The sequence below is a fragment of the Amblyomma mixtum genome, chromosome 4, assembly GCF_055824585.1.
Source record: "Amblyomma mixtum isolate Tamu chromosome 4, ASM5582458v1, whole genome shotgun sequence".
Lineage (NCBI taxonomy): Eukaryota > Metazoa > Arthropoda > Arachnida > Ixodida > Ixodidae > Amblyomma > Amblyomma mixtum.
This window is the reverse complement of record NC_143015.1, coordinates 67572768-67587300: the sequence shown is the minus strand read 5'-3', so window position 1 is coordinate 67587300 and position 14533 is coordinate 67572768. Positions and strand designations below refer to the sequence as shown.

The 14533-nt window shown below is 44.8% G+C and overlaps 1 protein-coding gene across 1 annotated transcript in view; it reads right to left on the bottom strand.

Moving 5' to 3' along the window:
• LOC149346751 (zinc carboxypeptidase-like) overlaps positions 1-14533 on the bottom strand; it is a 50454-nt gene that overhangs the window by 31534 nt on the left and 4387 nt on the right. The window contains exon 2 of the mRNA XM_089585442.1: positions 4153-4228. Coding sequence (XP_089441568.1) covers positions 4153-4228 — 76 coding nt within the window. The remainder of the gene's footprint in view (positions 1-4152; positions 4229-14533) is intronic.

The following is a 14533-nucleotide window of genomic DNA, read 5'->3' as shown; positions in this document are numbered from 1 at the left end:
AAACTCATGCAACTGAGCTAAAAAAAAATTCGCGAGGCCAGATCTATGCTCTAAGATGAGCGCTTTGCCCAAATATAGATCGTGAAGATGTTTGGCGGTAACCGGGTGTGATTTGACCACAGGGGGGAATTCTTTGGTTGGTGTGTTAGTGACTTTTTGTCAAGCAACGCAACTACAGCTGATGAATGCTTAATTAAAATTCGGGAAGCTTAAAAATCTTTAAAGCCCTGCGCCGCTACGCTTCATGGTGAGGCCTTATTTATTGAGCTATGTAGTTGTAATTTCGCAAACAAGTCAAAGTGCCAGGACCAGCATGCGGGGAAGAAGATGGATTCGCTGCGCACTTTGCTTGTTGTCACAGCTAATCTATTTCCTCGCGCACAAATTAGATATATTGAGCCTTATGAAAAGGTCTTAGATGAATACGTTTTTAGAGCGGTAGCTCAGAAACTCGCATTCCTCAAGGCTGCGTTAGTATGAAGCACAAGGCCACTCAAGTGGGACCAGTGGGTGGTACCATTGGTACGCATATTGTGGACCACCTAATTGGAGTAGAATGCTCGAAGTGTAACCACTGGTACACAGATCGTGGACAACCTAATTGGAGTAGAATGTTCGGAGTGTAACCACTGGTACACAGATCGTGGACAACCTAATTGGAGTAGAATGCTCGGAGTGTAACCACTGGTACACAGATCGTGGACAACCTAATTGGAGTAGAATGTTCGGAGTGTAACCACTGGTACACAGATCGTGGACAACCTAATTGGAGTAGAATGCTCGAAGTGTAACCACTGGTACACAGATCGTGGACAACCTAATTGGAGTAGAATGTTCGGAGTGTAACCACTGGTACACAGATCGTGGACAACCTAATTGGAGTAGAATGTTCGGAGTGTAACCACTGGTACACAGATCGTGGACAACCTAATTGGAGTAGAATGCTCGAAGTGTAACCACTGGTACACAGATCTTGGACAACCTAATTGGAGTAGAATGTTCGGAGTGTAACCACTGGTACACAGATCGTGGACAACCTAATTGGAGTAGAATGCTCGAAGTGTAACCACTGGTACACAGATCGTGGACAACCTAATTGGAGTAGAATGTTCGGAGTGTAACCACTGGTACACAGATCGTGGACAACCTAATTGGAGTAGAATGCTCGAAGTGTAACCACTGGTACACAGATCGTGGACAACCTAATTGGAGTAGAATGTTCGGAGTGTAACCACTGGTACACAGATCGTGGACAACCTAATTGGAGTAGAATGTTCGGAGTGTAACCACTGGTACACAGATCGTGGACAACCTAATTGGAGTAGAATGTTCGGAGTGTAACCACTGGTACACAGATCGTGGACAACCTAATTGGAGTAGAATGTTCGGAGTGTAACCACTGGTACACAGATCGTGGACAACCTAATTGGAGTAGAATGCTCGGAGTGTAACCACTGGTACACAGATCGTGGACAACCTAATTGGAGTAGAATGTTCGGAGTGTAACCACTGGTACACAGATCGTGGACAACCTAATTGGAGTAGAATGTTCGGAGTGTAACCACTGGTACACAGATCGTGGACAACCTAATTGGCGTAGATTGTTCGGAGTGTTATCAAACGATTCAGCACGTTACGGAGCACCGACGACCTTTGGTTTCTCAAACCGTGACTTCTAGAAACTTCGAACGCCCATTACGGCCAAACTAATTATCATAGGAGATTCGAAGGGGTGTCAAACGATATGTCTTCGCGCGCTGTATACGCTAGATATAGCCTGTATACGCTGGCCATATAAAGTAGATGTCTGGATATAAGGAAAAAGTTACACCGGATACAGCGAAGGTGGATAATGACGCAATATTCGCTCGGTATTGCTAACGCTCGATACTCGTACGCTGCCTCAGCGTTTCGCTCTTTTTTAGGTACCAAAGCAGTGCGTCGGCTATGAGAGACTCCGTAGCGGAGGGCTGCGGAATGATGAAGATCGCGTGACATTTTTTAATACGCACCAAAGGATCAGTATGTGAGAGCTTTTGCTAAACGCGTTTATCGAGACGCAGCCGCCGCGCCCGAGATCGATCTCGCGACCAAAGGGGCAGCAACCGATCTCGTGAGCAGCGCAGTTATTGAGGAAGGACACAATATTAGATAGAGCTAATTGTAGATGGTCATTGGAATGCGGTATTATAACAACCGAGAACAAGAAATTCGAAAAATAAATCAACCACATACAAGGTGTTTGCTTAAGATCGTACACAGTTTTTAAATATAGGCCTTTTCAGTTTCTCTGGATAGCATTTTGAGCAGTGTTGTACATGAGAATCCAGTTAAGACGTGCTTACTAGCAGCCTGGTTAACTAATATTGAATGGTTAGTTTGTGAACTGTTACTCTTAGGCGCTTTCATTATTTAGAAGCATACCGGCCACAGTTACTACTATTGATACCATTTTTTAGAAGTTCGAAAACGCGTTTTCCCTTGCAGGCAAAGCACGTTACAGGCAAAGAATGTTGCAGGCAAAGCAACCTCTCCAGTGGACGTAATTCGACGAAACAGGCAAAATATGTTGGGGCCACAGCGTCAACGGCAATCGTGTTTACGAAATTCTAAAAATGCTATGAATGTTAATTACGGTGGGCTACCCGCCTCTCAATAACTAAGGAGTCTTACGGCAGTAGTTATAAAGTTAACTATTTAATATTAGTTAACAAGCCTGCTATTATAACGTGACAGAAGCCAACAGCCACAGAAACCCAGGGGCACAGGGGATTTTATTAATTAATTTATTTATTTTGTGCTGTTGATAAATTTAGAATATTACTGAATATGTTATCGCTTAAAGCTAATTGATTAGAAAAGCAGAAGAAAAAACAACCACATGCCGCCGGTGGGATCCGAACCCACGACCTCCGAATTACGCGTCGGGTGCTTTACCTCTGAGCTACGGCGACGGCTGTCAAATCTTCTGCTTTTGGGGGTATTTATGTTTACAAGTAACCTAACTTTGAGAGTGTTCATCAGCGCCACCCACGTTCATAAGCGGCGGACGTAGAACGTCCTGAGTTACCGCAGAGGTGACGTAGAACGTCATCGAAAGGAGAGGGTGGAAGCTGCGTGAGAACCCTCTTATGCTTCCTATGGAGTCAAGGCTGCCAGAACCGAGGCCCTCGCTAAGCAATTAAGCAAACAAGGGAAGGGGAAAGAGGGGCTCGTTATAAATATGACAGAAGCCAACAGCCACAGAAACCCAGGGGCACAGGGGATTTTTTAATTAATTTATTTATTTTGTGGTGTTGATAAATTTAGAATATTACTGAATATGTTATCGCTTAAAGCTAATTGATTAGAAAAGCAGAGGGCCTGGGTTCTGGCAGTCTTGATTCCATAGGAAGCATAAGAGGGTTCTCACGCAGCTTCCACCCTCTCCGTTCGATGACGTTCTACGTCACCTCTGCGGTAACTAAGGACGTTCTACGTCCGCCGCTTATGAACGTTGGTGGCGCTGATGAACACTATCAAGGTTAGATTACTCGTAAACATAAATACCGCCGAAAGCAGAAGATTTGACAGCCGTCGCCGTAGCTCAGAGGTAGAGCACCGGACGCGTAATTCGGAGGTCGTGGGTTCGGATCCCACCGGCGGCATGTGGTTGTTTTTCTTCTGCTTCTCTAATCAATTAGCTTTAAGCGATAACATATTCAGTAATATTCTAAATTTATCACCACTACAAAATAAATAAATTAATTAACAAAATCCCCTGTGCCCCTGGGTTTTTGTGGCTGTTAGCTTCTGTCATATTTATAACGAGCCCCTCATTCCCCTTCCCTTGTTTGCTTAATTGCTATTATAACGTGTTAGCTGTACCCCGAAGTACTACACCGCTAACAATGCTATGTCGAAAAAACCGCTCTTGTAACTCAAAGAGCCTATCTTTAAAAATTAGGTAAAGCATTAGGAGAAACGCCCTGCATATTTTGTGCTGGGCTTTCCAGAATTGTTATTCTCCTGTATCAAAGTCAAGCACTAAACGATAAGGCAGTGACGTTCAGATTGAGTGGCAAATTTGTTATCTCATGATGGCATCGCCGGTCTATTGTGCGCTGCCTTTGCCGATATGGCGACGAAACTGAGGTTCCATTCATTGCTCACCTGAAGCCTCTCCACCAAGTCCGATAAGAGGCTAACGTGAGATGGCTTTGTGGGCGTCACAGATACCAACTGGTGGCTGCGTCCAAGAGGGAAGAGATATCAGTTTTTTCTTCGCCATGAAGACAATGTAGCCTATGGGCACGTAATGTCTGACTGCGTGCCGTTATCCACCTTAGCTTCTGCGGTGACAGCATTTCCAGCCGTAAGCCAATGAAATGCAGTGGCGTACTCCAGGAGGAATTTGAGCGCAGAACACTTTTCGTTTGGCTTGCAGTAATAAATGCACTTTAAAAATCTGGTATATTCACTCAAAAGCACCCGACATTATGTAACTGTACAATATTCGATAACTTTTCGCCAGAAAAGTGTAATGGTTTTACTGCCTGCTAGATCTTGGACCTCAGGGTGACCAACTTTTACAGCATATGATCGTGACTATTGTAATCTTTTCATTCCCTCCTTGTTAGTGGGTATTAGGACCAAACGGTTACCTTTAAGGAGATTTCATGCGGAAAACGCGCATGTGCTTGCTTTCGCAATAATAATAGCCACTGTTTCGGTAAAAAACCCTTGTACGATAAAACCTTCTGCTTACCTCTATAGGAGAGCAATCATTGGCATATCCAAAGAACAAATAAATCAATCAATCAATCAATCAGTCAGTCAGTCAGTCACTCACTCACTCACTCCCTCAAAATTGCTTTACTTTCGTAAACAGGAAAATTTAGACTGTATTAAATTTAGACGATCTACCCAAGTGTGCATAGTCTCAAATTAGGTTATTCGCGGATGATTGTGTAATATGTCGTAATATTACTAATAAAACCGACCGCCATTCACTTCAAACTGATCTTGACGCTGTAACGGCTTGGTGTTCCTCCTGGCTAATGTCTCTAAATGCATTAATGTCGTTTACTAACCGTTCCACTCGAATTCCTACAGCCTACTTCCTCAATAACGATAGAGTAGAACTTACAACAACTTACAAGTACCTAGGAGTTCACTTTCAGTCTGACCTCTAACAAACTTAGCATTACCATATTAACACAATCTTAGCATCAGCAAATCGCGCACTCGGCCTTCTTAGGCGTAATCTCAAACACGCGCCTTCACACTTAAATAAACTTGCTTACATCAAGCTAATCCGCCCGAAAGTTGAGTATGATTCTGCCATATGGGACCCTCAACAAGCTTACATCATAAACAACATTGAATCCCTGCAAAACCGTGCTGTTCGCTTCATCTTTTCAGATTATTCACGCTTCACCAGTGTCACAGCATTAAAACAACGTGCCGAGTTGGAACCGCTATCATGTCGACGCCATTTCGCTCGCCTAACCTTACTTCACAAACTGTATCACCATCCCACCCTCCACGACGACTTCTTTTTGCCACACCCTGCAGTCTTTCCTCGCCGCGACCCCGATAACAAAAAAAAAGGCATCACATCCCGTTCATTGCTCTACGCGAAATCTTTCATTCCTCGCACTATAATAGATTGGAATAACTTGCCATCACACATAGCTACTGAGGTTAACCTACAATCGTTTCAGCATTCGTTAAAGCAAACCATGGACTAACAGATTTGGTATTTTTGTTGTACTATGTGCATTTACTGAGTATTTAATTCTGCGTTGTTTGTTGTGTTATTTTGTGTACATTAGTAGCTTTATTTCATTATTACGTGGATTTTGTTTCAAGTGCCTGTGCCATATTTTTTATGCTTGTACCCCCCCCCCCCCCATGTAATTCCCTCGCACGAGGGCCCTTAGGGGTATTGTAAATAAATAAATAAATAAATAAATAAAATGATTTGGCCGGTATCCAGGGGACAGGCACCTTGCCATTAGGGTATCTGAGGCATGCTCTCTCTCGATACGTTAGCGCTAAAGGTATTGGCACCACAGAGGTCGCAGGTCCACAGGAGAGGAGAACTCCGTCAAGCGGATAGCCGCTTTTTTTCTCTCCTCCTCCATCAAATTGTATTTGATTTGGTGGAAATAATTTATTGCTTCCAGAGAAAGGTTGTTCGAAGCCCGCAGGAAGCTTGGAAATCTTTGCGAGCCTGGAAAGACCCAAACGATATTTTTCAACGAGAACTTGACTAGACTGAACCGAGATCTGTTCTGGCGTGCAAGGACCAGGGCTAAGCAAAATGAGTACAAATTTGTCTGGGTTAAACGTGGCAAGATCTTCGCGAAGAAGACCGAAAACTCGTCTCTGCTCCGAATAATCAGGCCAGCCGACTTGGATCGAATTGTCTGACTGCAATGGACAGTACGTGCTGCCAACTCCCAAACTTTCAGTCTTTCAAGGATAAATTTGGTCACAGCTCTGAGAATGAATTTACTATTGTGAACACAAATGTTAGAAGCCTCCGAAAATACTGGGAAGAATTTAAGCTAACTGCCACATCAGGAATCGGATTTGTTGACGTTTTCGTCCTGACAGAAACTAATGCTACAGATGCCTTCATGCACACGTTTTCAGTACCAGGCTATCAGTGCCGTTTCGTAACGCGACCTCGTCTTCGAGGGGGCGGAATCGCTATCTTGGTAAGAGACACGTTTGACATTGCACCCATTCACGTACGCGTGAACATTTTTAATGCCGAATGCTTGGCGCTAACGATAACTTGTGGCTCTCGATGTCTGAGTTTCGTAGCTTTTTATCGGGCACCTTGCAACATCGCTTTCTGTCGGAACTCGAGGAATTGCTGCGGTCATGGAATTCTGTGGAAGAACTATGCTTAGTAGGAGACCTGAATATAAATACCTTCTGTCGTGCAGTGGGCTCCGTATCCGACTATTTGTCCCTCCTGTCATCGTATGGTGGTGAAAATATGATAACAGCTCCCACCCGTGAAGAAATAGCTGGTGGCCATTAACAACGGCGTGTCTAGACCACAATGCCTTACGAGCCCCCAACTACTCATTTGCTTGTATCATTTTGCAACGTTTTGCGGACCACTATCTTGCCGTTTGCCGTTCATCACCTTCTTTTCCTCTGCCAAATGCTCAGCGAACCACCACACCCAATAACTTAATTTACTTACTGTAATCGACCAGTAGGTCTTAGATAGCCTAATTATCAGTTTTAATTGGATGGCCCTAACTAATTCTAATTCCCCGCAAGTAGTCTATACCATCTTCTGTAACCAAACAAAGAAGTTAGAAGATAATGCCAAGCGCGTCGTAATTAAGCAACGTAGAAAGGATTATAACTGGTTGACTGCGGACATAATGCATGCCATTTGTGTCCCAAAAAATAAAAACCTTCATCTAGAGTACAAGGGTGCAAGAAATAGGGTAGTAGCTTTAATAAGGTCCAAGAAGCGCCAGTTCTTTTTTCCAAAAATTTCGCCAGTCGTCGAGGAATGCCGCAAAAACATGGTCCCTAATAAACCACCTTCGTGGCAAAAACGCTGCGAACCTTTCCCCGGTTTCTTTTTTTCCAGGCGATTCGGTCGAGGTCGCAAATAGATTCAACCATTTGTTTGCACTTCCTTCTGAAAACGCATCCTCGTGTCAGGCCGTCCATTCCACGCTTGAAAATTCACTCCCAGCATCCGCTTTTCTTCCTAGAATTTCAGAAAATGAGCTTTATGAAATAATTTTCAGCTTTAAGCGCAATAAGCCTCCTGGTATTCACGGTTTATCAGCTAGTCTACTACAGAGGAACTTTGCAGCGGTATCCAATATTTTGCTCTTCATGTTAAACGGCTTTCTTGATACCGCGTGCATCCCGAAAGAGCTTAAAACTGCGATAGTTAAGCCGCTTTTCAAAGGGGGACAAAAAGATGACATGAAGAACTATCGACCCATTTCGATGTTGCCCATACTTTCCCATGTTATCGAAAAATTTCTTTTGAAAACCATGTCATCCTTTGTTGAAAAATTTTCGATTCTGTCGACTCGACAGTTCGGTTTCGTTACTGGTCGTGGTACGGTAGCCCTTCTGGAGGAATTCTCAGATGAACTGTTTTCGGCTTTTGATCACAATTTGTTTTCCGTTGCTTTTTTTCTAGACATATCTAAAGCCTTCGATACAGTTCATCACGCAATTCTTCTACAGAAACTCTATTATAGCGGTTTCAGAGGTCCATTTTACGATGTCCTCAAGAACTATCTCACCGAGCGATCGCAAATGGTTGTTTTAGACGAGATTAAAAACGCAAGTGGTAAACTTTCGGTGAACGCTGGTGTACCTCACGGGTCTATACTATCACCTTTACTCTTCACCATCTTTATTAATGATTTTACGCACGTAATCTCAAAATGTCTAGTATTTCAGTACGCCGATGACACGGTTTTGCTGTCAAAACATTTTTCCTACGACATGACCATCCTTAATCTGCATAATAGTGTCCACAAAGCCATGACCTGGTTCAGTCATAACTGTTTAAAGGCTAACGCCTCAAAAACCCAACTTGTTTGCTTCAGATCCCCTTTAAAATTAACAGTAATAAACGCACCAGTTTTTCTACATAGCCACAACTGTCATCCCTGTCGATGCACGCCGGTCGCCTATACGAACTCGGTGAAATACCTGGGAGTATTCTTCGATAGTGATATTTCATGGCAAAATCACCTATCACATATTTGCAATAAGCTTAGGAGCGCTGCATGGTTATTTTTCCACATTAAATCTATCGTTCCGTTTCAAATAAAAAAAACTTGCGCATGCTCTAGTCTAGAGCACTCTCAGATATGGGATCACTGTTTTTGCTTTTTGCTCCACTCGATGGCAAAACCGTGTTGATTCTTTGTTAAAGACCATATTAAGAAATACAGCCTACAATACTCCAACAATCGCTAATCCTAACATTTTTTCTGCACTTCGTCTTCCATGCTTCTGGAATCTGTTCGTACAAACTGTGGTTTTACGGCATCTCTGGTTTAGTGAATTTAAAATATGTTACACTGCCGCCCGAAGCCTTCGTAACAGTGTTCATTTTGTTGTTCCGCGATCTTCAGCAAGATTCGGCGAAGTTAGGCGGTGTGCTTATGTGCCGAAAATTTTGAATCATTTGCCAGATGAGGTATTTTCGGTAACATCAAAAAATGCATTAAAAAGCATGCTTGGTTCTTTGTGAAGCAAAATGTATGTTCTCATTTCTGTAATCTGTACTCGTTGTCTGTTTTGATGTTGTTTTTTTGTATATTTGTGTTCGGTTCACCACATGTTGATATTAATCGTCCGAACTGTTAACCATTATTCATCACTTTTTTGTATGCCGATATGAGTTATTGCTCCCTCGTCCGCTGACTTAGCCGGGCCTAGTCCCTCAAGCCACTGCTGGCTTTGACAGGCCCGCTCCTGGAACTTTGTATCATTATGTGCAATAAAACTATTATTATTATTATTATTATTATTTTTTTTTTTTTTCTTTGTTCGTTGATACAGTTGTGCTTAAGCATTACTGGTCCAGTGAATTTAAACAGGAATATACCCCGACGAGACATCTCAGGAAACATAACCGGTACATTGTTCCTCGTTCAAACACGAGGTATGGTGCGGCCAGACGTTGCGCTTATGTGCCGGCTACTTTTAACAAATTGCCGGATGAAACCTTCACGGCTAGTTCCAGAGGCAAACTTCGAGAATTATTGCAGAATGAATGGTAGAGAGAGAGAGAGAGAGAAAACTTTTATTTAAAAAGAGGAAGGTTGCTCGAGCAACTTGGGTGGCACCCCTAGTCCAAGGCGCCACTGGCTTTAGCTGACTGACGGACTTGCTGAACCAACTTAAGTTGCTGATCCAGGGTCTCGCTGGTCAGGGCCACCTCCCAATGCTCATATGTCGGGTTGGATACAGTTAAGTGTTTTGGTTTCGTTGTACATTCCCACGATATGTGGTAGAGCGTAGGGCAAGCTCCACACCAAGGGCATGTATTCTGATATTGAGTGGGGCTAATCTTGTGTAGGATTAACAAGTTAGGGAAAGTGTTGGTCTGAATTTTCCTCCAGACTATGGCTGCGGAGGAGTCTAGTTTTATGTGAGGGGGTGGGTATTTTCTGCGCTCCAGCCGAATATGTTCTAATCTGTCACCATAGGGGCTAGGCATGGGCGTAGGGTAGGGATGAGGATCCGCCCGGTGGGTTAAATCTCGGGCTAGATCGTTGGCTACCTCATTTCCAGCTAGTCCTTCGTGACCAGGTGTCCATGTTAGTCTGTGTGTTAGGCTCAGATTGCCAAGTAGCTGTGTTGCTCTTGAGGGAAGCCTGCCATTAAGAAAGTCTCGGCAGGCTTGTTGGGAGTCTGTTATAACGTGGGAGGACTCTCCTCTTTGGTCTTTATGTTTGATGGCGATAGCTATTGCCAGAGCCTCTGCAGAGGAGGGGTTTTCTGCATATATAGAAGCTTGGAGAGCCGGTTTTAGTTGGTGGTCAATCGCAGCGACTGAGAACTTTCCCGGCGTGGGGTAGGCCCCAATGTCTACGTAAACGGCTTTACGGTCGCTTTCTAGGTGTTTCTTAAGTGCCTTTGCTCGCGCTTGTCGTCTGCCTTGCTGATGAGCATGATGCATGTGACGTGGGATTGGACTAATGCTGATATTTTCTCGGGTTTGGAGTGGAAGAGAGGTTTAACTGCCTCTTGTCTCTAGCCCCGGCCATGTCCCTAATTTAGTCAGGATCGTCCTTCCCGCATTGGTTTTTAGAAGGCGTTCTTTTTGGCTTTCCAAGAGGGCTTCTTGGAGCTCGGTAAAAGTGTTGTGCATACCAAGCTCTAGGAGTCGTTCTGTAGAAGTGGCTATTGGAAGATTGAGGGCAGTTTTGTAAGCCCCTCTTATGATTGTATCGATAGCTCTGGTTTCCACAGTGCCCAGTTTTTGGTAAGGGAGGCCTTATGTTATCCTGCTCAGAACTAGGGCCTGGACGAGTCTAAGGGTGTCCTCTTCTCTCATACCCTTACGGTGCCAGGTAATGCGGCGGATCATTCTTGAGATTTGATTAACTGTTGTTTTGATGGTTCTGATCATATGGTCGGATCTGAGGTTACTTTGAAGCCAGAGCCCCAGTATCCGGATCTTGTCCACTTCATTAATCTTGCGTCCTCCCAGGAAAAGCTCAACTTCTCCTGGGGATGTGTAAGGGAGTTTGTGGAGTCTAATGACCTCCGACTTCTCCGGGGCACACTCCAGACCACTTTCCGCAGCAAATTCTTGAACCCTGTGTATGGCTTCTTGTAGGGCTTCTTCTTTTTGGGCTAAGGAGCCGTGTGTGGCCCATAGAGTTATATCATCGGCATAGACCGTGTAGCCTATGTCGGGCTGCGTTTGAAGCTTTCTTGCTAGCTTTAGCATGGCAATATTGAAGAGGAGGGGGGATATTATAGCCCCTTGAGGAGTACCCTTGTTAGGCATGGGGAAGGGATGTGAACGGACTTCACCAATGCCTATGGTGGCGGTTCTGTTGGAGAGGAAAGTCTTGATGTAGTTTGATGTCTAAACTGTGGAGAGGCAAACTTCGAGAATTATTGCAGAATGAATGGTAGAGAGAGAGAGAGAGAGAGAGAGAAAACTTTTATTTAAAAAGAGGAAGGTTGCTCGAGCAACTTGGGTGGCACCCCTAGTCCAAGGCGCCACTGGCTTTAGCTGACTGACGGACTTGCTGAACCAACTTAAGTGATCCTCTCTCCACAGTTTAGACCACTCAGCTCCTCTAGGATAGCCTGATGGGAGACGTTGTCAAAGGCTCCTTTTAAATCCAGGGCTAAAAGAAGGTTTTCTCCGTGGGTGGGTATTGTATTAAGCACTTCTTCGCTAATCCTTAGGAAGGCATCTTGTGTACAGAGACCTTTTCGGAATCCCACCATAGTGTAGGGGTAAAAGTTGTTATCTTCTATATAGTTCTGGAGTCTGGTGTGTATGATTCTTTCATACAGTTTTCCCAGACAGGAGGTTAAGGAGATTGGGCGGAGGGACTCTACTGCCGGGGGTTTCCCGGCCTTTGGAATCATAATGATGTCCGCATGGCGCCACTCAGCTGGAACCTGGCCTTTCTCCCATAACTCCTTGTTAATGTATTCTGTTAGGTCTTTCAGATGGTCGTTGCTGAGGTTTCGAATTATAGCGTTGGTAATCATGTCTCCGCCCGGTGCTGTGTTCCGCTGAGCTATTCTTGCTGCAGCATAAACTTCAGATACCGTTATGGAGGCGTCTAAGCTTGGATTTTGTTGTCCTTCATAGGTCAGGGTGCATGGAGGGGTATGGTCTCCTATGTACTTGCGATGCATGGCTGTTATGAGGTCTTGGTCTGTGCCTTGAAACTTATGGGCAACTGTTTGGAGAGTTCGGCTGGTAACTGATTTGGCCTTATTCGGGTCGAGCATGCATCTTAAGATGGTCCATGTCTGGGCTGTGCTTAGAGTGCCTTTCAGGGAAGCACAAAACTCAGACCAGTTTTGTCTACACAGTTGTATAGCATATGCTTGCGCTTGCTGTGTAATCTTAGCAATTCGTAGTTTTAGTTTTCTATTGAGACGCTGCTTTTTCCAGCGTTTAGTGAGGCCGTTTCGAGCCTCCCATAGATGCAATAGGTGGCGATCTACGTCCGGTGCTTCTACGGTCCATTGGATGGTTCGAGTGTTGCTTGAGTGGGCATCTTTGATTAGTTGAGTCCACTCTTGAATATTTTTAATGCCTCCTTCTGGCGGCGGGCAGTCTCTGAATTTTGTCCAGTCCGTGATGTGTACATTTCCCAGATCTCTTCTGATTCTGGCAGTTGGTATAGAGAGACTTATGATGTTGTGGTCGCTGCCCAAGGATTCCCCTAGGTTAGTCCAGGTTGCGTGATTAATGTTCTTAATGAAGGTGAGGTCTGGGCAGGTATCTCGGCTAATACTTTTCCCTGTTCTGGTAGGAGAGGTAATATCAGTGACGAGTTCTAAACCTAGCATTTCCACGGCTTCAAGTAGGTTAGCACCTTTTTGAGAGTCGCTTATGTAGCCCCAGGAGTTGTGTCTTGCATTCATGTCTCCCAGAACCACCAAGGGGTTGTCCTGGGCTATTCTGGTGCATTCTGTTAGTATAGGCAGAAAATCTTCCTTCTTGCGGCTTGGAGGGCTGTAGATATTTAGGATAAAGATGCTCTGCTTTCCCCTCTTTTGCGGCAGAACTTCAACTAGAACATGGTTAATATCTATGAAGGGGAGTTGATGTGGGACTGTCGTACACTGCTTTGGCCACAAGAGTAGCTACTCTCGGCGAGTCCGTAGGTGCCATTGTATAATATCCACGAAGGTAAGGAGCCACGCGGGTTTCCTGGAGACAGATTATATCCGGGGGTATAGGAGACTTTTTAATGAACATAAGCAAGGAACTGTCCTTATTTTTTAAAGTTCTACAATTCCATTGCCAGATTTCTAAGTGGTTTTGTGCTTGTTTAGGGGAGGGGGCCATCTTGACTGCTAGCAACGGATGCACAATCGCTGACGTCAGCCACGCTTGTGTGTCTTCTGTTGACTTTGGCCCGGAGGTTGTCAGTCAGTCCTGCGCGTTTCCTGACTCCCTGCGTGACGACTTGGATTTTAGAATTGAATTCTTCTTGCACAGCGGAAATTTGCTGTTGCATCTGGAGGGGCTGTTGTTGCATTTGTTGTTGCAGAGCTTGCATCTGAGCCTGGATTTCGACCATAATTTGTTGGAGAGTTGGTTGTTCAACATTTGTGTCAGGGGGAGGGCATTGAACAGAGGCTTGGGGAGTTGTGTTCTGCGTCTGAGGCCGTAGATTGCTAAGGTCTTCAGTTTCCATGCTTGCTGGGGCTGGTAATGCTTGTACTGGGCTAGGTGTTGCTGAGTGAGAGCTAAGAAGTTGGTTGACCTTTTCCTCTAACCTTTGTATGCGTTGGTTTTGCTCCGCTAGTTTTGCTCTGAGCTGTTTGTTAGTATTTTCTAGCTGTTTGCAATCCTGGCATGCATTAGTATTGTTTTGAGCAGGGGAGACGGCAACCTGAGACCAGCTTACCCTTTTGTCCATTTTCTTCCCTGGTGGAGGTCCTTGGCCCTGGCTGGTCTTGGTCTCCTGCTTCGCCTTGTCTTGCTTGTGTTTTGGGAGGGTAAAGGTCTCCTGGCCTTGACTTGGACCGGGAACTAGATCGCCCTCTGGATATGGATCGAGAGCTGGAGCGGTCGGTATACTCGGCCTCCTCGTCTTCCGATTAGAACCACCTGAAATCTCGCTTGGACTTGTCGATTCGGCTGAGCCTGCCTTGTTTTTTGGTGTTTTGGGGGGAGGTGGGAGGAGTAGTGTTGGTCTTCAGACGCTGTTTGTACTCCTTGGATCCCGTTGGGTGTTTTCCCTCGCAGATAGCACACTTTACTGTGCAGGGATGGTCTTGCTCGGGGTTGTGTTGGCCACAATTCTGGCATACTTTGACG